Source organism: Hemiscyllium ocellatum, chromosome 9 (genome assembly GCF_020745735.1).
Source record: "Hemiscyllium ocellatum isolate sHemOce1 chromosome 9, sHemOce1.pat.X.cur, whole genome shotgun sequence".
Classification (NCBI taxonomy): Eukaryota; Metazoa; Chordata; class Chondrichthyes; order Orectolobiformes; family Hemiscylliidae; genus Hemiscyllium; species Hemiscyllium ocellatum.
The window spans coordinates 42860978-42886957 of record NC_083409.1 but is presented as its reverse complement, the minus strand read 5'-3'; the positions used below and the strand labels follow the sequence as shown (position 1 = coordinate 42886957).

Sequence of the window (25980 nt, the reverse complement as noted above, 5' to 3'; positions counted from 1 at the left end):
TCATCACATTGGGTGGATGGTTGGAGAGACAAATATCTGATGGATGGCAGTTATAGGAAGGGGGCGGGAGGGGGGGGGGGGGAAGTCTCAGATACAGTCACATAGATGGGTTAACTCCAGGAGGGTAAGAGAGGTAGGCACCTAGGGCAGGAGTCTTTTGTGGATATACCCATTTCAAACAGGTATGCTGTTTTGGAAAATGTAGGGGGTGATGGATTCTCAGGGGAACATAGCACGAACAGCCAAGTTCCTGATATTGAGACTGGCTCTAATGCAACGAGGGATACGTCGGCTTCCAAGAGATCAATTGTGTTAGGGCATTCTGTAGTCCAAGGTACAGACAGACGTTTCTGTGGCCAGCAGAGAGAAAGCAGAATGGTGTGTTGCTTCCCTGGTGCCAGGATCAAGGATGTCTCAGAGAGGGTGCAGAATGTTCTCATGGGGGAGAGGGGCCAGCAAGCTCTTTTGGAGTAGAAGTGACCTGTACAAGAAGGATGGATTGCACCTAAATTGGAAGGGGACCAATATACTGGCAGGGAAATTTGCTAGAACTGCTTGGGGAGATTTAAGTTGGGGGGGAACCAGGGAGATAGTGAGGAAAGTGATCAATCTGAGACTGGTACAGTTGAGAACAGAAGTTAGTCAAACAGTCAGGGCAGGCAGGGGCAAGGAAGGACTAATCAATTTAACTGCAATTATTTCAATGCAAGGGGACTAACAGGGAAGGCAGATGAACTCAAGGCATGGTTAGGAGCATGGGACTGGGATATCATAGTACAGAAACATGGTTCAGGGATGGGCAGGACTGCAGCTTAATGTTCCAGGATACAAATGCTACAGGAAGGATAGAAAGGGAGACAAGAGAGGAGGGGGAGTGGCATTTTTGATAAGGGATAGCATTACAGCTGTGCTGAGGGAGGATATTCCTGGAAATACATCCAGGGAAGTTATTTGGGTGGAACTGAGAAATAAGAAAGGGATGATCACCTTACTGGGATTGTATGATAGACCCCCTAATAGTCAGAGGGAAATTGAGAAACAAACTTGTAAGAAGATCTCAGCTATCTGTAAGAATAATAGGGTAGTTATGTTAGGGGATTTTAACTTTCCAAACATCGACTGGGACTGCTATAGTGTTAAAGGTTTAGATGGTGAGGAATTTCTTAGGTGTGTACAAGACAATTTTCTGATCCACTAAAGAAGGTGCAAAACTTGACCTACTCTTGGGAAATAAGCCAGGGCAGGTGACTGAGATGTCAGTGAGGGAGCACTTTGGGGCCAGCGACCATAATTCTATTCGTTTTTAAATAGTGATGGAAAAGGATAGACCAGATCTAAAAGTTGAAGTTCTAAATTGGAGAAAGGCCAATTTTGTTGGTATTAGGCAAGAACTTTTGAAAGCTGATTGGAGGCAGATGTTCGCAGGTAAAGGGATGGCTAGAAAATGGGAAGCCTTCAGAAATGAGATAACAAGAATCCAGAGAAAGTATATTCCTGTCAGGGTGAAAGGGAAGGCTGGTAGGTATAGGGAATGCTGGATGACTAAAGAAATTGAGGATTTGGTTAAGAAAAATAAGGAAACATATGTAAGGTATAGACAGGATAGATCAAGTGAATCCTTAGAAGAGTATAAAGGAAGTAGGAGTATACTGAAGAGGGAAATCAGGAGGGCAAAAAGGGGACATGAGATAGCTTTGGCAAATAGAATTAAGGAGAATCCAAAGGGTTTTTACAAATATATTAAGGACAAAAGGGTAACTAGGGAGAGAACAGATCAGCAAGGCGGCCTTTATGTGGAGCCACAGAAAATGGGAGAGATACTAAATGAATATTTTGCATCAGTATTTACTGTGGAAAAGGATATGGAAGATATAGACTGTCGGGAAATAGATGGTGACATCTTGCAACATGTCCAGATTATAAAGGAGGGTGTGCTGGATGTCTTGAAATGGTATAAGGTGGATAAATCTCCAGCACCTGATCAGGTGTACCTGAGAACACTGTGGGAAGCTAGAGAGGTAATTGCTGGGCCACCTGCTGACATATTTGTATCATCGATAGTCACAGGTGAGGTTCCGGAAGAATGGAGGTTGGCAAACATGGTGGCACTGTTTAAGAAGGGCGGTAAAGACAAGCCAGGGAACTGTAGAGCAGTGAGCCTGACCTCAGTGGTGAGCAAGTTGTTGGAGGGAATCCTGAGGGACAGGATGTACACGTATTTGGAAAGGCAAGGACTGGTTAGGGATAGTCAACATGGCTTTGTGCGTGGGAAATCATGTCTGACAAACTTGATTGAGTTTTTTGAAGAAGTAACAAAGAAGATTGATGAGGGCAGAGCAGTAGATGTGATCTATATGGACTTCAGGAAGGCGTTCGACAAGGTTCCCCATGGGAGACTGATCAGCAAGGTTAGATCTCATGGAATACAGGGTGAACTAGCCATTTGGATACAGAACTGACTCAAAGGTAGAAGACAGAGGGTGATGGTGGAGGGTTGTTTTTCAGACTGTAGGCCTGTGACTAGTGGAGTGCCACAAGGATCGGTGCTGGGTCCTCTACTTTTTGTCATTTATATAAATGACTTGGATGTGAGCATAAGAGGTACAGTTAGTAAGTTTGCAGATGACACCAAAATTGGAGGGTTACCTCAGATTACAACAGGATCTGGACCAGATGGACCAATGAGCTGAGAAGTGGCAGATAGAGTTTAATTCAGACAAATGTGAGGTGCTGCATTTTGGGAAAGCAAATCTTAGCAGGACATATACACTTAATGGTAAGGTCCTAGGGAGTGTTGCTGAACAAAGAGACCTTGAAGTGCAGGTTCATAGCTTCTTGAAAGTGGAGTCGCAGGTAGATAGGATAGTGAAGAAGGCATTTGGTATGCTTTCCTTTATTGGTCAGAGTATTGAGTACAGAAGTTGGGACGTCATGTTGCGGCTGTACAGGACATTGGTTAGGCCACTGTTGGAATATTGCATGAAATTTTGGTCTCCTTCCTAGCGGCAAGATGTTGTGAAACTTGAAAGGGTTCAGAAAAGATTTACAAGGATATTTCCAGGATTGGAGGATTTGCGCTATAGGGAGAGGCTGAACAGGCTGAGGCTGTTTTCCCCGGAGTGTCGGAGGCTGAGGGGTGACCTTATAGAGGGTTACAAAATTATGAGAGCATGGATAGGATAAATAGACAAAGTCTTTTCCCTGGGGTGGGGGAGTCCAGAACTAGAGGGCATAGGTTTAGGGTGAGAGGAGAAAGATGTAAAAGACCTAAGGGGCAACCTTTTCACGCAGAGGGTGGTAGAGCTGCCAGAGGAAGTGGCGGAGGCTGATACAATTGCAACTTTTAAAAGACATTTGGATGGGTATATGAATAGGAAGGGTTTGGAGAGATATGGGCCGGAGGCTGGCAAGTGGGACTAAAATTTTTTGGGATATCTGGTTGGCATGGATGGGCTGGACTGAAGAGTCTGTTTCCATGCTGTACATCTCTATGACCTTCACAAGATCTTCCATATCTGATGACAAGAAAGACAATCCAACAGCAGCGTATCTCTGAAGTTAACTTTCTCAACACTGAGAGACGAATCCATCAAAATTCAGTAGCTACCACATGTACACTTAACACCAGATTCCTGTAGCAATTGGAAATGGGTCTCAATACAAAACCAGTAGGTGGTCATCCCTGACGTCAAAACATCCTTCCAACTCGTGGGCCTCCCTGGCTTCTGACTGACCAAAAATGAAGAAGATTCATTTATGGCAATACCAAAACAACTCAAGAGACTTTGTCAGTAATAAGAGGAGAAACTCATCTTTCCAAACCTGCAAGCATTTACTGCTCCATATATGGCAGAATCTGCAGATCATTACCAAACTTATCCATTGTCAGCTATCTTGGAACCCATGGAAGCAGAGTGAGTGCAAGTCATCTAGAGGAACTGCTTCGAGAACTGAAATTTATGAATAAAACTCCAAAATGAATTTTTTTAAAAATGCCAGAGACACTCAGCAGATTAACCAGCCCTAAGGAAGCATCACCTGGTAGCTGAAAAGTCCATTCTGTTTCTTGCTCCACAGATGCTGTCAGAACTGTTGAGTTTTTCCAGTATTTTCTGCTCGTGACCCCTGCTCATTGACAGCCTGGTCCCCACTCAACATGAACACTGCCCAGAACTCAGTATCAACCCCGCCCCTGAGGTTAATTTCAGGCCCCGCCTCCAACCGGGCTAAGCTCCGCCTCCAGACCTCATCACCAACCGCCAGCCATAGCCTCGCGGGGAGGGCGGCAATGATGTTTGGACTGGCGGTACGGGGTTTGAAATCTGACGGCGGGGCGGGGCTGGCGGGCGCAGCGCTGTCCTATTGGCCCGGGCGTGCCAGCTCCCTGATTGGTGGGGGACGCGCGGAATCCGGCAGGGCGATTGGCTGGAAGTGACGGTTTGAATTGCGGGGTGGGCGGGGAATTGGTGCTAACGGTCGCCGTGGTAGTCAGTGATGGTCGGATGGAGGTGATCATCGAAAAGGGGACTACGACTTACAGGGGGTAACAAGACAAAGCGCGGCTGGACTTCACCGTCGGGAGCGGCCTTCGGAAAGACCGCGATGGAGCTGAGCTCGGCCCGGCGGCCGCACCGCTCGGTCCCGGCCGTGCCCGCCGGAGGCGAGGATGTCCCCGTCCCCGTCCCCGTCCCCGTCCTCGTCCTCACTCACTTCGCCCGGACTCCATTCGTCTGCTTCGACAGCGTGAGGACCGGCAGCTCCAAGACCCAGATCCTGGCCGTCGAGAATCCCGAGAGCGTCCCGGTTTGGGTGACGATCGACAAGTTCCCCAGCTCCAGGGGCTTCACAATCAGCGAGCGGGAGTTCATGGTGCAGGTAAGGGGGCCAGTCTTTAAACTGTGTTCCCAATGTCCTCCCCCGCCCAACCTCCCGGATCACCTTTGGATGGAGTTCTTGCATTTGATAATAGTGCACACTTATCTAATTGAGTATTCACCCCCCCCCCCCCTCCCCTCCAGTAATTTGGCCAGTGCCAAAATGTTCCGATTGTCTATTAGCGATGTTAAAACTCACACAACACCAGTTTATAGTCCACTAGGTTTAATTGGCAGCACACTAGCTTTCGGAGCGTCGCTCCTTCATCAGATGATTGTGGAGGGCTCAATCCTAACCTGATTCTAATCTAAAAAAATGAGATAACGGAGTTTTACACAAATTCATGCAGTTTTTGAGCTGAGAGTTCTACATGAATGCATGTAGTTTTTGAGCAAAGTACAATGTAACCCTGCAAGTACAAATTCACCCCACAGAGTATGTGGGTCTGTATGTGAGTGTGAGAAGGTGTGTGTGTGTGTGTGTGTGTAGTGAGTGCAGAGTGTCTTAAGTCTGTGAGGGGGTGCATGTGGGAGTATGTGTGTCTGTTAGGATGTGTGCGCGCGTCTGTGTGTATAGGAGTTCCTGTGTGTGTGTGTGTGTGCGCGCGCATGAGCTGCTTGAATATCTGAGGAGTCGTGAATGGTGCGGAACATTGTCCAATTATCAGTGAACATCCTAGCTTTTGACCTTATGATGGAGGGAAGGTCATTGATGTCGCAACAGAAGATGGTTGTACCGAGGGCTTTACCCTGTGGAGCTCTTGCAGAAATGTCCTGGGGCTGACCTGACTGACCTCCGAAAACCATGACCATCTTCTTATGTATGACTCTGACCACTGCAAAGTCTGCCTCCTGATACCCATTGATTCTATTTTTGTCAGGATTCCTTGATGCCACACTCAGTTGAAGGCAACCTTGATGTCAAGGGCTGTCACTCTTGCCTCACCTCTGGAATTCAGCTCTTTTGCTCACGTTTGAACCAAAGTTGTAATGCATTCAGGAACTGAGTGGCTGTGGCAGAACTGAAACTCGGTGTTGCAGAGCTGGTGCTGCTTGATAGCACTGTTGATACCTTCCATCACTTTACTGATGATCACATGTAGTGATGCAGTCATAATTGGCTGGGTTGCATTTGTTGGTTGATTTATTGTCATGAGTACCAAGGTACAGTGAAAAGCTTTGTTTATATGCAGTATAAGAAGGATGTACAGATCAAAAAGACTTGCAGAGAGGCATACAGGTTATTCTGCACAGGTCATGAGTTAAGTGAGTTCCGTCATCAGTCTAATAACAGCTGGGAAGAAACTGTTCCTGATCCTGCTGGCGCATGTGTTCGGTCTTCTATATCTTCTGCTTGACGGTAAGATTGTTAGGACGTCATTACCAGCATCGTACCTGGCAGTTCTGGCTAAAGATTGCTGCAAAAGCTTAAGCCTTATTTTTTCTCTGATGTGCTGGATTCCTCCATCATTTAGGATGGGGGTATTTGTTGGAGCCTCCTTCTCCAGTGACTTATTTAATTGTGCACCACCATTCACGACTGGGTGTGGCAGGACTGCAGAACCTAGATCTGATCCTTTGGTTGTGGGATTGTTTACCTCTGTTTGTCTCTTGTTGCTTATACACGCAAGTAGTGCTGTTTGGTGGCTTCACCAGATTGATGCCTCATTTTCAGGTATACCTAGTGCTGCTCCTGGCATGCCCTCTTACACTCTCCATTGAAGCAGGGTTGATCCCCTGACTTGATCGTAATGGTTGAGTGAGGAGATGCTGGACTGTGAGGTTGCAGATTGTTCAGGAGTATGAATCTGCTGTTAATGGCCCACAGCACTTCACGGATGCCCAGGCTTGAGTCGCTAGATCTGTTTGAAGTCTCTCCCATTTAGTATGGTAGCAATGCCACACAACGCGATGGAGGTTATTCTCAATATGAAGGCAAGACTTTGTCTCCACAAGGACTATGCAGTGGCTACTCTTAGATTCATGGACAAATTCATCTGCAGATAGCAGATTAGGAAGGGTGAAGTGAAGTGTATTTTTCCCTCTTGTTGACTCCCTCCCCACCAGTTACACACCCAGTCTAGCAGCCTTGTCCTTTTCAGATCCGACCAACTTGAACTGTAGCACTGTTGCCGAGTCCCCCATGATCGTGGACATTGAAATCACCCACCAGAGAACACCTTTTGCCCTTGCCGTCCTCAGTGCTTCCTGTAAGTGTTGCTCAATATGGAGGAGTGCTGATTCATCATCTGAGGGAGGAAATTATGTAGTAAACTACAGGAGATTTCCTTGGCCCATGTTTAACCTGAACCCAAGAGACCTCATGAGATCTAGAGTCAAAGTTGAGGACTGCTGAGGCAACTCCCTTCTTGGCTGTATATCAATCTGCTGGGCCTGCTCTGCAGGTGGGACAGACATATCCAGGGATGGTGGTGATGGTGTCTGAGTCTTTGTCTGTAAAGTATGTATGATTCCATGAGTATGACCATGTCAGACAGTTGCTTATTTAGTCTGAGATAGCTCTTCCAATTTTGGCACCAACCCCCAGATGTTAGTAAGGAGGACTTCACAGGGTGAATAGGCCTTTTTCTGCCATAGGCACTGGAAAAGACACAGTTGATGCTAGGTGATCCATCCAGTTTTATTTCTTTGACACTTTGTCTTGATTGTACATTGAAATGGCCCTGCAAGCCATTTAGAAGGCAATTGTAGGTCACCCATATTGCTGTTGTATATAGGCCAGACCAGGTGGTGATGGCAGATTTCCTTCCCTGAAGGGTATCAGTGAACCAGATGGATTTTTCCTGACAATCGACAGGGGTTTCATTGTCAACAGTAGACTCTTAATTTCAGATTTTTTGTTATTGAATTCAAATTCAGTTATCTGCTGAGGTGGGATTCAAACCTGGGTCTCCCAGAACATAGCTAAGATCCTGGATTAATATTCTGATAATAATATATTCTGATGATAATACCTCTGGGCCATCTCCTCCGCCTGTAAAGACAAGACCACGTTTTGTTTTGTATTTTTGATGGTGAACTGAAAAGGACAGAGGAATATAGAAGGAGTTTCTGCACTTTTTAAAAAGAAAGGGATTGATTGAAATTTATTTTAAGTGCTGTTTTGTTCAAGCAATTGGAGTCAGATTATTTCCATCCTTGGTGCTGGCCTGTGTACAAAGTGGAATTAAGCTGGAATTAAGCTGCTGATTAGTTTGTGGAGTTGTGACTAGTTGTGAATGGCCAAGGCCATCAGCCTTACAGCAGCTGTCTGGTTCCTTTTCTCTCCAGAAACCTCAAGAAAGCCAATTTACCTTCCCATGTTGGAACTTAGAGCTGTGGTCTTTTAATTAGTATGTAAAAGATTTTGCAAATAGTACACCAAATCACCTGTGTCTCCTGCAAAAAGTGATGTGAACTTACAGAAGAGAAGTTGAAAAGCAAAAACTCCTGACAAGCGAAAGCATCATTTCAACTATTCTTGTATCCCTGTGGAATATAGCCATTGAACTGCTTCCCCAGTTTATTTTTCCATCCACTCATAACACCAGTTTTCGTGAGTGTGTAGTTTACAAAGGGGTTGGTGGGCAACTCTGGTTATAGTAATAAATACTAAATCTTGTTATGTACAGAAACATGGGGGTCTGTCTTAGCCTGGGAAGCCCAACAGGTAAATTGTCAAGTTACACAAAGTCCCCCAAAATTTTAATTTTTGTGACCATTTCAGTCCATGAGGTGTGACATGAAGACTCCTTAAAACTGCCTTGTTTGTTTTAAATAAAGAGGATTGTGTCTCTTTCCGCTTTGGAAATTGAAGCAATTGTGAACAAGCTCCAGAATGTAACTGATTTGAGTACATTTATTACATTTGTGATTACAAATATCCTTTGCCACAACAATGAATGATTGACACAATACATTCAGCAGAATTCCATGGTGTTAAGAAATAGCTATTGCATGATGATTGTGTGCTGTCATTCTCTCAGGAATGTGGTAAGAAAAGGCATTTACAAGCTTTCTTTGTTTTCAGTATTGGCTGCATCCTAATATGGAAGTGTGTTTAAACATGTTTAGAATTGTTAAACAAATCCTGCAGAAACATTTCATATTATATCATTGCAAATTGCTTTTTCTCATTTGCTTTTAATTATCAGAAATTAAACTTTCAATGTAATTCTCATCTTTTGAATTCAGCCAGCAGAAAAATATTACCTTTCCATAACTTGGACACCAGTAGATGTCGGAGGCATTCGAGAAACTGTGACATTTCATGTCGGCTGTGTGAAAGTTCTTTGCATTCTTCTGGGAAAGGCAGAGGATGCACCCAAAAAAAAGGTTGGAGAGTTTGTTTCTGTTTCATAATTAACAATGTTTATGTGTATTTATAATATAAATAAAAATACTTTGGTCAGATTTTCATTCTTCCCCCTACTTTAGGGGTAAAAATAATCTTGCAGTTTTCTGTGTATTTTTGATTCTCTAATCATTCTACAAACTGTTACGATGATGTTTTGGATACACTACTCGAAAGCCTCACTTCTGTGACTTTTACTACAATGCAAGCAAAACAAGTATGAATTGATTTATAATTTACCATTTTAATGAAACTAATAATCAGTTATTACAAACCATAACCTGCATAGGTATTAGCAGATACAATAAGCGTAGATCTTATGAATTTGTGACTGGATTTTGACAGACAAGTAGAATCATTCAATTGCTATTTGATTCTCTTAAACCCTTTCTTTTGTTTTTCCTCGTACAGCCCAGTCAAGTCATTGTCTTTTCTTAGTTTCCAATTACTTTGCTTCCTGTTAACCTATTAAATTTTCTTTGTCTGCCTGTCTTTACTTCTGCCGTATCAGCCTGAAAACCTCGGAATAACACTGCAGCTATGATTACTGCTTCTCTTCCCAATCATCAAGGATTATTTGAGCCAGCTGCCCAAACTTTTCAGCGAAGAGTAGATCACACTGCCTCCACTCTTGGTGAACATTGCACAAGGTGGAGATGAACGGGAATTTCTTCTCTCAAGGCTGTTATCCTTTGAAATTATCTTTGCAAAAGAGCAGTGGAGCTGGACCATTAACAATATTGATGATTAAGTTAGACAGAGTTTTGATCTACAGGATGTTGAGGACTTTGTAGAGCAAGTAGGAAAATGGGGTTAATACTCAGTCTGATCAAACATGATCTTATTGCAAGGTGGAGAAGATTCGCCGGTCCAAATAGTCTACTCTTATTTCTTACTCCCACTTGGGTTAATCCAACCAGGTTCCTAAATTCCTACAGATCATGAGTATTGTTGTTCTTTTGTACCCTGTCAATTAATCAAGTAGTTGTTCAATATTGTACCATTTCAAAAATGGGCAAGCAAAGATTCAGAGCTGAAAGGTGCACAGCTCTGGTAATCAACAGAAAGCTTGACCTGATGCTGTGGAACCTGACAGGATCTTCAGTCAATGTTGAGGACCCCAATTCCTCAGTACTTAATTGCATACAGTTGTACTGTATTGCGTCTGTCCTGTATTGGACAGCGTGGTGAAGAAACAACGTTGGGTTTTGCCTCAGAACTGTGATTCTGTAATTTCGACTGAGCTCTGCTCGACGGGTCTGCTGGGGCAATGTCGTTAACTCTTTACTGAATTTTGGAGTAACTATCAAGTAGAACATAAACCGCTATGAAAAACAAAAGGGCAAAACTACTCAACATTTGCCTATGGAATGAGGTCAAGAAAGGCACATTTGCCCAGTCAACCACACAAAATCCTAACATCTGCCAAATTACCTTTGCCCCAGCAGACGTGTGACAGAGATTTGCCACCAGACATTTGCCTTTTCCCACTACCTTGTCCATTATGTCATACGCATGCTTGCAGTGTTGAATCATGGCTAAGGACATCTCTGATTGCTTTCTTAAGATTTGTATTTCTATATCCTTTTCCATACAGCTTGTGGAGCAAATAAGCCTCCTTTACGAATCACTTACAAATGCAGTTGAATTCTCCAACTCTAGCCTATGGCTCTCTACTTTCCCCAGTATTGCTACAGCTGTTGATCTGTACAATCGCAGTCATATTGACCTTTGGCATCCATAAATCTTTACCTTTTTGATCAGTAATAATTCTGCTATTCCCTTGTAAGGTTTGAAGTCCAATTTTGATTAAAACTTCTGGAAATGTCTTGATGTTTTACTCCACAGAAGGTACTGCACGTGGATTATATGTAATTGCATTTATTTTCATCCTTTCAGAAATCCCTTCCATTTCATCCCACCATAAGTAACGCCTGTTTATATTCTTCTTGTCAATAAACTTCAAAATAGAAGATGGTTATAATTTTTAATGTATACACTATATGTCTACAAGAATTCAAAACTCTAATATTAACAATTTTCATATTTGTAAAAAAAACCATTTTGATAACAATTTTCGTTTCTTTTGTTGCTTCAATGGATGCTGTAAATTTGACCTGGTGATTTTATGCAGCAGCATAGCAACTGATAAATAGTTTTTTTAAAAAAATCAAAGTTAATTTAGTTTACTGTATCTTATCCTAGAAGTTGAATTATGCATTGGGTAATAGAATTGTTAACTAATCGTAACAATTTCTATTAGGTATTCTACAACAGGCAGGCATAACAAGGAATACAATACTTGTGATGTTTTGATAACTGGAGAAATTTACCTTTTTCCTCCAAGCGCACCATGTTTACTTCACTGTATTGCAAATTGCATACTTGCGGTATCCCAAAAGTCCTAATTCTGAAAAATTCAATCTCTCATCAGCTCTGTCGAAATTGGTGGCATGGTATGAGAAATTTCATTATTACAAACTCTATTTCTAGAGAAAAAATTACCTTACAAACTATTGGAATAAAAGTTGACAAGATGTCTGGACTTAATTCCTAATGGGTCTTAAAAGAAATGGCTGCACAGATTGTAAATGGATTGATTACGATGTGCCAAATCTTTCTAGAGTACAGATAGGAGCCAGTGAAAGGTTGCAGATCTTGATGCTTGTTGAGAAAGGAGGTTGTCAGCAGCATAATGTAGACCAGTTTCTCTTGCATTTATTCTTGTGAAAATCATGATAAAATCAATTTGACTCTATATGATCGAGAAATCATGTTAGACAGAGTACAGTAAAATGTAACTGCCAGAGCCAATACACAAGAACTAGCAGATATAATGTATTGGGACTTCCAAAAAAATGTTCAATTAGGTTCCATATTAAAAGTTATTGCACATAATAGCTTCCGATGGCAATATATTACATTAATAGAGAATTGGCTAACAGACAAGAAATAGGATAAATGGGTCATCTTCAGATTAGCAAATTGTAGCTAGAGCTATGCAACAGATACTAATGTCGGACTATCAACTATTTTAGAGTCTGTAGAGTGTAATATAGCTAAATTTGATAATGTAAATTGGAAGGAAGACAACGCCTATAGAAGGATGTTGTTGCTGATTGATCAAAGTTTGGCAGGTGGATTATGTTGAAATTTGACTTGTTCAAATTTAAAGAGATTGCAGGATGCTATTGTTCAGGGGATCTGGATCTCCTTACACACATGCTTTGAAATTAGTATGCATGTGCAGCAAGTAATTAAGTGAATAGAATCTTGCCTTTTATTGCAAAGGAGATAGAGTTTAAAAGTCGGGAAATCCTGATCCACCTGTACAGGCTATTGATAGACTGTAGGTAGAGAATTGCATACTATTTTGATCTCCTTAAATAAGGAGGTAAATATTGAAATTGGAAGCTGTTCAGAAAAGGTTCACGAGATTCCTGGGATGAAGGTTTTATGTAGTGAGGAGCAATCAGGTATGTTAAGCTCTCATTCATTCTGGAGTTTTGAGAATGAAAGATCAATCTATTGGTGTATATAAGATTCTGAGAGGGCTTGATCAGGTAGGTATTGAAAGGATATTTCCACTGATATGGGAATCTGGAATTCAAATAAGACATTGTCCATTTAAAAGGGTGAGTTTCTTCTGAGTGTTGTGAATATTTGGAATTCTCTACCCCAGAGAGCTGTGGAAACGTGAGACATCAAATACATTTAAAGTTGAGATGGATAGAGTTTTGACTTGAGAATCCAGGTTTGTTCGGACATATGTGAAAGTGGAGTTGGGTCCATTGTCTGATCATTAAGCTGGATGAGAAAGCAGCCCTGTGTCTTACATCTCCTACTTCTGATGTTCTTATGTGCGAATTTGGCAATTATCATATCTTTATTCGAGAACTCTTAAAAATACCTTTGTTATGGTTTGAAATAGTTAGAATTTAAGTGTTTTTGCTTTTATTTCTGATTTCCTGTTTTTTTAAAAAAGTCAGCAAATTTCTCATTTATTTGTTTGAGAATTTATTGCAAGTATCTTGTGCAAAATAGTTTGAAAATTCATTATAAGTACTTACCTTTCTTCCATAGCGAAGCCTGTGGGAATCGATTAAAAGAAAAAAGGCCTCGGAAGGTTCTGGTACTTTGAAGCCAAAACGAAGTGCGTCAATTGCCAGCAAAACCATCATCATATCACAAAAGGTGGATACTATGAAAACGGGGGAACCTCGCAGTCCTCTTCAATCATGTGAAAATGTGGGCCCAGTTGGCGATAGAGTTCCTCCTCTTCACCACTGCTCAACATTTCACGGTCCTGAGATACTGCAATTATCTCCTATATTACCACCAGGTCAAATTAAGGAAGAATTTGAAAATTGTACACCACTTTCACTTAAACGTTCTACTACTTATTCTCTCCTTCGAAGTAATGGAATAACAATGCAAAATGAGATGAGGCTGGATTGTGACAAAAAGCCTAATGCATTGCGCACAGTTGAGACTTTTGCGGAATCTGGAGGGAACTTGGTAAATCAACCAATGAAAGAGTTTTCTGTCCAGACACCAGCAAATTTGCCTTGTATATCTGCTCCTCATACTCCAATTAATGGGCGTCGGATCTTAAGCCCTGATTCCTTTGTAAATGACAGTTATGTTCCTGAAGAGAGCCCTGACGTATTTGTTGAGCCATCAGTGCTATCACCAGATCAATTTTTGAAGAATACATTAGAAACTATGAATCAGTCTTTACCAAGTTTAACTCAGGTACAGGCTGTTGAAACAACCTCAAACAAAATTGCATTGCAGTCAAGAAATTCTGCAAAACAGAAGAGGAGCAATGAGAGTTTGAGCTTAGAGGGGACACTTGGATTATTCACGCCAGAGAAGGATTCTTCCCCTGTTATAAGTATGGAAGAACTGGGGCCACCAAAGTCAAGGTTAACTTTCTTTGTGACGTCAAAAACATCTAATGGCCACCAGAGGGCACAACCAACTAAACAGCAAGCACTTCAATCTGCTGCGCAAACCAGATTGCTCCCTGTCTACACCACTACAGGAACCAAATGTAACTCTGTCAGACCTCCTGAATTGGAAAAAAAAGTTCAGTTATCCAGGAAGGAAGTTATTGAAGTTAATGCAAATTCCAGCTCTCATTCTGTTACTATTATACAGACTGACGCTGAAATCAGAAATCCAAGTCTTGCTAACCAACTATCATTTTCTGGCAGAAAAAGAAAAAGTTCAGAGTTCTTGTCACAAGCATGTGAAAAGGATATTGTTACAAATAAAAGAAAGTCTGTACAGGTGGAACAATTGAGTAGAAAATCAAATGTGAAAAAATGCCGTTCATTTGGAGGAAAATCACTTCAGAAGAGGAAATCTGGTATGAATTGATGTGCTCAATTTTATGCAGAGAATGTGGTGGATTTGTGGAGAGCATATTTCATTTGTTTAGTTAATGTACTAATGTAAGGTATTGATATTTGAAACCATTGCATTATATTCCACACTGATGGGAAGATTTGAGAACAGTGTGAGACTTCTGTATTGGAATCATGTTGGACATGAAAAAATGAGAGAGCCATTTGAATTTTTGTGCCCAGAAGCAGTTTATCTGCGATGAATATATTATTGAATAACTAAAGAAAACATGCATCAGCATTGTAGATTTATTTGAAATTGAACGTTATGGTGATGTTGAAAAGATCAGACAGAGCTGTCGTCTTAAATATGTGGCATTAAAATTGAGCATTCTTTTGAATTTTCCACTGGGTGGAACTTCCTATAGTTTACATTTAAGTAAAATAGTTATTCAGGAGAATTTTGAGCATTTAAATAAAATGTCTAATTTGAGTAACACTTTCAGCTGACCCCATACCTATCGCAGTCCCCAACTACACCACCTCCCAGCCACCAACTTGACCTCCCTGATACAGTTTTCTCCACTCGCCCTCACTTGCCCTAATTATGGCATCATTTATCTGGCACCCTATCCATTATATCCCTCTCTCTGCATGGTGCCTGTATTCATCTGACATCCTGGAACCGTAGCCCTTTCCCAGCACGTTACATACATGGTATCCTACCCATCTTCTAGCTTACTTGCCTAGAACCCTATCCACTCTACCCTCTTAGCACCCTGACATCGCACTTAAGTGTCACTGCTTGACAGCAGCTGCTAAAGTGGTTGTCAACACCTTTACATTACAGAATAATGTCTCTCATTGCTGTGAAAAAGTATGTGCGTGTCTTCTTCTAAATGCTCTGATCTCCAAAAGAACTATCAGAATGGAAGTACAGTTACACGTTTCCAAGAGAGCCTTGAGTTCCCTTCTTCCATACTCCCTTTTTTTTAAAAGGGATGAAGTAGCAAGCTGCATAAGTTTGCCCTTCCTTGTAAAATTTGACCCAGAAGCTCAGCAGTTACTGAACACTTTTTTTTGCTCTGAAATAGGAGGTTATTCAGCAGCTTGAGGTCTAATATTACTGAATTTTAGTACTGTTTACATCATGCAATAGCTAAGCTTTTGCTCAACCAGATAAGTCCCTGGTTTTGTCATAGGCCTGAGCTCCAGGTCCAATTAAAGAATATGTTCTTGGTGGCTTATCTTGCCAGTAAGGCAAAGTGCTGCTGCACAGTTTCTTCACTTTGTTTCAGAATTTTCTGTACAGGTAGTTCTGCTATTATGCGATTGTTGTGTTCTTGTGAGATCCTGCACTATGTAAGAATCGTACAATATAAGTAGTACTTAAAGTGTTGGTGACATAATTGCGTTATGACCAACATGCATTTAAAAAGTTTGCACTTTAGAAACAATGTCCCCATTCGTCAATTGCACTACAGCCAATTTGCGTTGGCAAACCACACGTTACAGCAATATTACCTGTATTTTGTGAGCAAGTGGTATCCATTTTTTAACATAAAAGAAGTCCAACATTGTCCCTTTATTACTGATGGAAATTATCTGGCATACAGTTGGCTAATAACTCCAAACCAAGCTCATTACTGTATATAAACATCACTGTATAAACCATTAGTAAATGTATTTGCATTATGCAATTGGGCAGGTTGTTTTTGTTTTTGCTGTTTTTAAGATGCTTGCTTTATGGACTAACTATTATAACTTGTCATAAGTTCATTCAATAAAATGTATAGTTTTGTTGAACTCCACAGTTTCTCATGTTCAGGCCACTGCTCCTGCACGTATAAAACCTGGAAGACTAATGCCTGGAGTTGCTCAGTCACAATTTGCTTTTCGAAAATTGACCAAGACAGGTAGGAGAATGTACAGTATTTGTAAACTTGCTAATTTTATTTGTAAACTGAACAAATTTAGAAATCTTATTACTTTTTAAAGATGATCTGTTTAATTGTTTATCTGCAGTAACTTTGCAATGACTTGAGGTTCCATTTGCTAATTTCCTTGATGTGTTTTTACTTTGTTCAAGTCTTTTTAATTATTATGGTTACATATACTTTTTATTACAGCTGACAGTAATGCTATTTTGATGACACATTGGATAGGTCATTGGTTACATTGGCAAAGAATTGTACAGTGAAATTTGAACTATTCTAAATTGGTACATGACAGTTGGAAAAAAGATATGAATGGACTGGATTTACCTTACTAAGGGATACTGGCAATTAAATCTGGTTCCATGGGCCCCAATTAAAATTTATCCATTTGGTGCAAAGCAGTCTGTTTAGAGGGTACAAAACCTGTTCTCATAGATGTTGCCTTGACTGACCTAGGACTAGCTGTCTGTGAAAGGCCAATGGACTTGGGTTAGTGAAGTGTTGTACAAAAAGCATGCTCAACAAGGTTTCTGCTGGCATGTGCAAGATTCTGCTATTTTCCCAACATAACAGTTAACTCACGATTATCTTTTAAAAAGATGAGAAACGGGCTGTGCCTACGATCAATAGCAGAAAAACTCTGTTTTAAAATGCCATCCAGCTGGACATTCTACGACTCTTGTAATTGGTCATTTTGATAAATCTGAACAGCTCACATCTTGTCTTATGTTGTCTTATCAAATGTTGTTTCAGGAAACTTGAAGAATTTATGCATTTCAGTTTGCTGCAGGCCATTTAGTAGAAATTTTTATTAAATAATAAAATGTATTATGTTAAAATGCAATACTGTGATTATTACCCAGTGAGTGGGGTGCATTTTATAATTATGTAAACTGGGTGGCATACCCAGTTTATGAGTACTATCAGATTCCAGGCTAAATTATTTGGAATCAGTGTTATTAATTAAGTAAACTAATTGATTGGTCAGATGTATTAGTTCTAGTAGAAAGTACTGTTGAATATATAAACAACTTCATCCCAATCATCTTCTATTATTGAGTCACTTGCACTCTTCTTTTTGTTTCTTCGTGTTACAACCAAAGCGCAAAAAATATTGAAGTATAAATGTATGCTGTGTATAATTATCTTGAGATTACCTTGTTGGCGAGTACTTGTATCTAAATATATTGATCAGAAATACTATTATTCACATTTCTTATTTGCAGTCATTCCTAGGCATCCAAACCCATTTTCTATAGGAAACATGTATTATGATGAGCAATGGAAAGAGAAGCAAGAGAGAGGTTTCACATGGTGGCTGAATTTCATTCTTACACCTGATGACTTTACAGTGAACACTGAGTCCTCCAGAGGTGAGCTGAAATGAGCAGTACACAACATTGAGCTTTGGGTGGTTTTTTTCTGTAGTTAATGATTTACTGCTAAAAACATTTAAATTCTCAGTGCTAGGTGTTTCATTGTGCCATGGTTTCTCACTTTTGTTGTGGTTCTGTTCGCCGAGTTGGGAATTTGTGTTGCAGGTGTTTCGTCCCCTGTCTAGGTGACATCCTCAGTGCTTGGGAGCCTCCTGTGAAGCGCTTCTGTGATGTTTCCTCCGGCATTTATAGTGATTTGTACCTGCTGCTTCCGGTTGTCAGTTCCAGCTGTCCACTGCAGTGGCAAGTATATTGGGTCCAGGTCGATGTGCTTATTGATTGAATCTGTGGATGAGTGCCATGCCTCTAGGAATTCCCTGGCTGTTCTGTTTGGCTTGAACTATAATAGTAGTGTTGTCCTAGTCGAACACAGAAATAGAGAGCACACACTGGACCATCAACGCCACACTCTCAGGAATCCGATTCACTAGAGAGGAAGAAAAGGACAACCAACTCCCATTCCGAGACGTGATGGTACAGAGAACACCTAACAGAGAATTCACCACAAAGGTATACAGGAAAGCCACACACACAGACCAAGTCCTTAACTATGAAAGCAACCACCCCGACACACACAAAAGAAATTGCATCAAGACACTGTTCAAAAGGGCCACAACACACTGCAGTACACCAGAACTGCAAAAAGAGGAAGAAGAACACCTATACAAAGTATTCGCCAAAAACGGATACCCGCGCAATTTCATCAACAGATGCCTAAGGGAAAGACAATGGAATGAGGACATGCCACAACCCAAAGGACTAGCCACACTACCATACATCAAAAACATTTCTGAACTGACAGCCAGACTACTGCGACCACTAGGACTCATAACAGCACACAAACCAATACCCTCTCTCAGACAACAACTCACCAAAGGACCTGATACCCAGCATGAGCAAAACCAATGTAGTGTACAAAATCCCATGCAAGGACTGCACAAAACACTACATAGGACAAGCAGGAAGACCGCTAACGGTCCGCATCCATGCACACCAACTAGCCATGAAACGACACGGCCAGCTATCCTTAGTAGCCACACACTCGGATGACAAGCAACATGAGTTCAACTGGGACAATACTACTATTATAGGACAAGCCAAACAGAACAGCCAGGGAATTCCTAGAGGCATGGCACTCATCCACAGATTCAATCAATAAGCACATCGACTTGGACCCAATATACCGGCCACTGTAGCGGACAGCTGGAACTGACAACCGGAAGCGGCAGGTACAAATCCATATAAATGCCGGAGGAAAGATCACAGAAGCACCTCACAGGAGGCTCCCAAGTACTGAGGATGTCACCTCGACAGGGGATGAAACGTCTGCAACACAATTTCCCAGCTCGGCGAACAGAACCTCAACAATGAGCACCCGAGCTACAAATCTTCTCCCAAACTTTCTCACTTTTTTTCAAGTGTGTATTTAAGAATCTTTATATTGGTAATAATTTATTTAAAATACTGGTGCTGGATGAACAATTTGGAATTTCAATTTTTAACATTTTAATTTTAATTTTTAAATTTTGTATGATCAGTTAAACAAATCCTTTTTCAGACTCTTAATCAGGGAGACAATTACCAAAAATGTTAAGCCCTGCTGTTATGGTAACTTAAATATTTAACTTTATTTTTTTTTAGTAAACACTGCTACACTGTTTATGGGTTCTGAGATCCAGCACCACAAAATTAGTGTCCCTGCAGCACCAACCAATGAAGAAATGTCACTGAGAGCATACACCGCAAAGTGTCGACTTAATCGTCTTCGTCGTGCAGCTTGCAGACTATTTGCATCTGAAGGGATGGTTAAAGTTATACATAAATTGGAAGCAGCTATTGAAGCTAAACATCTACTTGTGCGGAAAGACCGATATCTTTGGAAAGACATTGGTAAATTTTCAACATGTAACTTTTCTGTTTATTGTGCTAATTTTGAAGTGTGTACAAGATTTGCAACCAATCCGTCACTTTCTTCCGAATGGAGGGAACGTGACACGAGAGGAGATTCTGTTAAGAGTTCCTTCAGAGATTCAGTCATAGTTCCATTCTGGCAGTCACTTTGTATTCTAGAACTGTTGGATAAGGAAAATGATGCCTGCTTTACATAAGAATTAGCTGCTATATTCTAACAATTAAAGGTCCTGATCTCCACTTTGACAGCTGCTGTCCAACAGTAAATGCATACGGTAAGTTTGACATTAGGGTACTAGGTTTGCAGGATGTCAGCTGGGATAGAGTGTGAGTCAGATAGGTAAGTGATGTAGTGTTTAGGGTGGGTTGCTGTTGGGCTGGGGCTCAGGTGTGGTGATTGGAAGAGGTGGTGTTTTGGTGCAAAATGGGTGAAGCAGGGTTATTTCCATTGGAGTAGAAGAGGGGTGGATTAAGGTTTGGAGTGGGTGATCAATGTGATGACTCCCATTCAGTCCAGAGTTGCAGGAGGGAGGACTATGGAAGGGAGTGGGGAAGGGGAAATTATGGCTTAGTAGGCAATCAGAGCAGTGATTGTACTGGAGTGGAGAATGGTGTTCAGGTTCCATATGGTGGAGGAAGCAGTGGGGTTGTAGTGTCTACAGGAGTGTATGGGCTGAATCTGATTGCAGATGTGAGGTAGATGTATTTTACTGGTTCACATGAATGTGCTTTAAATACCCACACAAGGAGGGAAGCTAAAGGCAAACATGACATAACCTCTTGGAGGTGTGAATCACAATCTTGAGGGAGGTTTGATGAAGCTACTTGTTTGAATGAAACTTCTGACTTCTACCTGACAAACACATTGATAAGATGAAGTTTTATAATTCCATTTTAATAAAAACTAAGCCATATTGTGTGAAATTGCTATTTTCAGAATTTTGCTCAGTCAAATGTTCTTGGATAGCAAATTATCTTTTTGTCACTGTTCACAGCAGAGAAGTATGAATTGCATTTTTCAACTACAGTTTCTGAGACAGCACCATTGTTTGTGGGATCTTAACTTTGTGTCAGTATAAGCAAGGTTTGTGAATGTCTGAAAAGTTTCTATGTGCTTCATGACCTTGTCTAAGGCCACTAAGAGGTTTTGGAAATCTTGGCAGCTCAAAATTTCCTGAATAGTGCACAGAATTACTAGTATGAAGGGAGAAATTCCTCCAAGCTGGTGGTTGAAGTACAACAATAAAACAGACTATTTGGCCTAACAAATTCATGATTCACGTAAACCTCCTATAACCTCACTAAGTTATATCTTTTGTAATGTTGGAAAGGAAGAGAAGCAGGGACTACAGAAGCGTAACTAAAAGAAAAGATCATCAGTCATGTCACATATGGATATAATGAAGCCATGTACAAACGTTATCAAGTAATCAAATATGCAATCCTCTGGGAAAGGAATAGAGCACTGAAATGCAATTAGCAGAGAACAGAACAAAACTTTTGATCTGTTGTGCCTGTGGCAAGACCCAATGCTGGCAATTTACATTGCGTCATTTTCCCATCTTCTTGGAGCCCTACTGGTTCTTCCTTTTCAAATAACAATCCAATTCTTTCTTGAATATCTCAACTGAGTGTGCCTCTGCAGTCTCTCAAGAGGAAGATATGGTCAACAAATCCAAATGTCTTTGGGTGGTGCAGGAGATCGAAATAAAGGTTAAAAAGGAAAAGTTTGAAGTGAAAATACAATTGAGATCCAAGCTGAAAACAAAAGATTCTGAGGGGTGTAGAAAAGCAAATGAGGGGGGTCGGGGATTATGAAAAAGCTCTGGTATCCAAGGTCTGGAAATCCCAAAGTCTTCTAATGATACGTTGATAACGCAGTGGCAAAAGTAGGAGTCGGGCAGATAAGTGACTCAAATGATGTAAGCCTGGAGACAGAAAGCATGGCAGAAATGTTAAATTGACACATTGCATCTCTCTTTACCTGTGAAGCAGCCAGTTCTCAAGCAGAACATTTATATTCATGTTGCTTCAATACTTCCTTTTCCCAGGCTTTCAATTCCTGTAAAATTTGCCTTTGTTTTTAATATAGTTTACTGCATACAGCGTTATTACTGCACCTTTCCGTGTATAACTCTTTTTCTTTGTTGATTTTTGTTTTCTATCCATGAACAGTTATTAAAGTTCTGAAATTTACTATATCACAACACAAATCAAATTTTGCAGATGTTGCAAAACTAGACAACATTGTGAGCTGAGGAGGACAGTGCAGAAGTTTAAAAATACAGAACAAGTGCAATGCAATGTGTTGTGATATGTCTTGGTTGGAAGAATGTGGAGAAACAATTCCAAAGAATACAGTTCCAAAGGAGATGCAACAACAATGATACTTATGTTGAAGTGTTCATAAATTATTGTAGAATAGGTTGTCAGCATAACTAATAAACCTGACAGCATCCTGATCAAAAACTCCAGAAGTTAGTTAGTTCAATTTTATTGCTGTATAAGTCAGTGCTGGCTTTCCTTAATAAAATCTGACGTCAGGAGCGTCTCAGAACTGACAGCCAGACTACTGCGACCCTTAGGACTCATAACAGCACACAAGCCAACATCCACGCTCAGACAACAACTCACTAGAACGAAAGACCCAATACCCAGCATCAGCCAAACTAACGTAGTTTACAAAATACCATGCAAGGACTGCACAAAACACTATATAGGACAAACAGGAAGACAGCTAACAATCCGCATCCATGAACATCAGCTAGCCACAAAACGACACGACCAGCTATCTCTAGTAGCCATACACTCAGACAACCAGCAACATGAATTTGACTGGGAAAACACCACTATCATAGGACAAGCCAGACAGAGAACAGCCAGAGAATTCCTAGAAGCATGGCATTCATCCCCAAACTCCATCAACAGACACATTGACCTGGACACCATATACAAACCACTACAGCTGAAACTGACACCCGGAAACGGCAAGAACATCCATCAACAGACACATCGACCTGGACCCCACATGCAAATCACTGCAGCTGAAACTGACACCCGGAAGCGGCAAGAACAAACCAATATAAATACCGGAAGAAACATCAAAGCAGCGCTTCACACGAGGCTCCAACAGCACTGATAATGTTCCCTAGCCAGGGAACGAAACGTTTGCAGCAAAAACTTCCAGCTCGGCGAGCATTTCCTTAATAAACCCACATTTACCCACTTAATGAACCGTTTTGTCCAGAATTACAATTTCTGTAAGCTCCCCCACTATCAACATTAAACCGACTGTGCTCTAGTTGCTGGGCTTATCTTTAAGCTCATGTTTGCACGAGGATGTCTGAAACCACTTCATCTTTGTCTTCTTCTCTATTATTTTTGTCATCCAAGAATGTCTGCATTTCTACTTTTTCTTATTCATTCACCGGATGTGTGCATTGCTGGCTAGGTCAGCATTCATTGACCATCCCTAATTGCTCAAAGGGCAGTTGAGAGACAACCACATGGCTGTATTTCTAGAGTCACATATAGACCAGATGACAGTTTCCTTCTTTGAAGGATATTGGTGAACCAAATGGGTTTTTCCTGACAATCTGTGATGGTTTCGTTGTCATCATTAGACTTCTACTTCTAGATTTTTCTTCTTTTTATTGAATTTATATTCCACCATCTGTCAAACCAGGTCTTCAGAACATTATCTGCTTCTGCAGATTAATAGTCTAGCGATAATACCACTAGGCTATTGCCTCCTCATGGGACTGTACTTGGTCTGTGGCTGACCTATTTCTTCCATTTATGCAGCCTATTTTGCAGATCCTGTTTCACCTGGAAATCTTTGGTTCCAATTGATTTCACCCCATCAAAATTGACTTTCCACAAATTTGTTTTTTTTTAAGTCTAGCTTGCTCTTTTTCTACAACTGACCTAACTTTGAGGTGATGATTAGAATGTTCTAAATTTTCCCCCACTGATATTTGAAACCCTTTGTATTTGGCTGTTGCAAATGAGGTAGGCTAAAAAGCCGAAGCAAAATCCTCGCAATAATCATTGGTAAAAAGAATTAGCTCCCACCAAAATTGATACGGAGCTGTAACATTCCTGTTAATCTGGTCTGGCTGTATTAATGCTGGATTTACTCACACATTGTTGCAAAGGTAAATAAAATCCAGAGGTGGTATCTGTCTAACTTCAAGGCATGCCTTTTTATGTCTGTGCAATTCTGCAATGAAACACAGGTCCAATTACTTGTATTGATTGGACAGCAGAATGAAAATTAGAATAATTTGTCATCACCATTCAAGCAATGTTTTTATTAGAAAGAAAAGTATCATGTTCAAATGTTCAATTTATCCTTAAAGTTACATATTTAGTTGTATAGCTGCACAAATGTTACTTCCCTTCTGTTACCATGGAATGTGGAACATAATTTTACTGATTTTGGAATTTTTTATCTGTAGGTACGTGCTATTATATTTACCTCATGTATTTTCTTTTTCACTGAAGGAGAGCGACAGAAGGTCCTAAAGTGGCTTTTGTCATATAATCCTCTGTGGTTGCGTATAGGACTGGAGGTAAGGCTTACTTTGTACAATTTGGAATAATTTAAGCAAATTTGACAGTTTTGTGTAATGGTGCATATATTTTGGTGTAATGGCTGAAATCTTCATCTTGTCACATTTCAGTGTATATTTGGTGAACTGATTCCACTGGAAAGCAACAGCGATGTGGTTGGCTTAGCTAGATTTATTTTAAATCGCCTACTTTGGAATTCTGATATAGCTGCAGTATTTCAACATCCGACTGTGCCACATTTATATCGTGACGGTAAAAAAAGTTTTGCTTCAAATATGAAAAGTGTTTCAAAATGTAAGTGTGACATGTAGGTTACAGGGCTGTCATTGACTTGAAGTGCCTCCAGAAGTATTGAGAGAAAGATGGATTGGAACTAAACTTTCATCTAAGTTTCAATAAGTACAAATTTAGTTTTCTGTGTACATATTTTGGTTCTGCTCATTGGAATATTATTGATTAAGATCGTTAAATTTTATAGCACAAAACAAGATTGCACTGCATTATGTTATTGCCAATAAAGTTTTCCAAGTTTTGCAATTTGTTTTACAACTTTCCTTCTTTTCAAAAGTTATTGTTGATTCTACTTCTGCTACTACTTCTATAATTGAGGTGATTTGTTAGTCCACTGAAGATCATTGTAACTTGACCACATGGACAGTGCAATCGGATAGCGAACTGACACTTTCCCTTCTCCTGAATGGCATTAGTGAATGAATTGCTCTTATGTATGTTATCAGTTTTTAATTTTCAGAATCCGAGCTCACAAAGGTCCAGATTTATTAAATTCAGTGTTACATCTTGTAATTGTGCTACCTGAACAGTTGTATGATGTATAGTTTGCAAAAGTGGAGGAGTTTATGGAACATAAGCTGCAACATACAAAATACATAAAGGTAGTGGGTGAACACATCTCCACAAATTGGCCAGTCCACGACTGATTTTTCCTGGACAATCGGAAAGAAAATTTGCCCCTTAATTTGGAATTAAAATTTTGAAAGGAACTGTTCCTCTATTTCCAGGCTGATTTAATTCCCTACATTTGTTGAACAGCAGCAAGTGCAGTACTCCTCCTTTGACTGGAGGAGAAATGAAAAGTGAGTAGGTGGATAAGACTGTTGAGGGCATGGGTGAACTGTTGGTTTGCAGGCCATGGCTGCAATGGCAGGCAGTTTGCCCAGCAATACTAGTTAAGGGACATAGCCACTTTGGGAAAAGAATTATTTTGGCTACCTCAAAGACAAAAGTATTTTTGCAGTTTCGTTTTATTGGTCATGATTGCTTCAAACTAAACTTTCATTTAAGTTAAAACAGTCAAGAAATCTCAGCTTTAAAAACATTTACTGAAGTAGCATAAACTACTTCACTGGGTAGGGAATTTCATAGATTTATAACCCTCTGGGTGTAGAAGTTCCTTCTCAATTCAGTCCTAAATCTGCTCCCTCTAATCTTGAGGCTATGCCCTCTTGTCCTAGTTTCACCTGCCAGTGGAAGCATCTTCTCTACTTCAATTTATCTATTTCCTTCATAATTTTATATGTTTGC

General features: G+C 40.6%; 1 protein-coding gene across 2 annotated transcripts in view; it reads left to right on the top strand.

The window, feature by feature from the left end:
* Window positions 1-4489: 4489 nt before the first annotated feature.
* The window catches only part of aspm (assembly factor for spindle microtubules), a 57472-nt gene continuing 35981 nt past the window's right edge, over window positions 4490-25980 (top strand). For both annotated transcript variants that reach the window (XM_060830179.1, XM_060830178.1), the window contains exons 1-8: window positions 4490-4875; window positions 9069-9209; window positions 13312-14602; window positions 16394-16495; window positions 17743-17889; window positions 19594-19842; window positions 24370-24437; window positions 24549-24690. In XM_060830179.1, the coding sequence (XP_060686162.1) occupies window positions 4603-4875; window positions 9069-9209; window positions 13312-14602; window positions 16394-16495; window positions 17743-17889; window positions 19594-19842; window positions 24370-24437; window positions 24549-24690 (2413 nt within the window). In that variant the 5' untranslated portion in view covers window positions 4490-4602. The remainder of the gene's footprint in view (window positions 4876-9068; window positions 9210-13311; window positions 14603-16393; window positions 16496-17742; window positions 17890-19593; window positions 19843-24369; window positions 24438-24548; window positions 24691-25980) is intronic.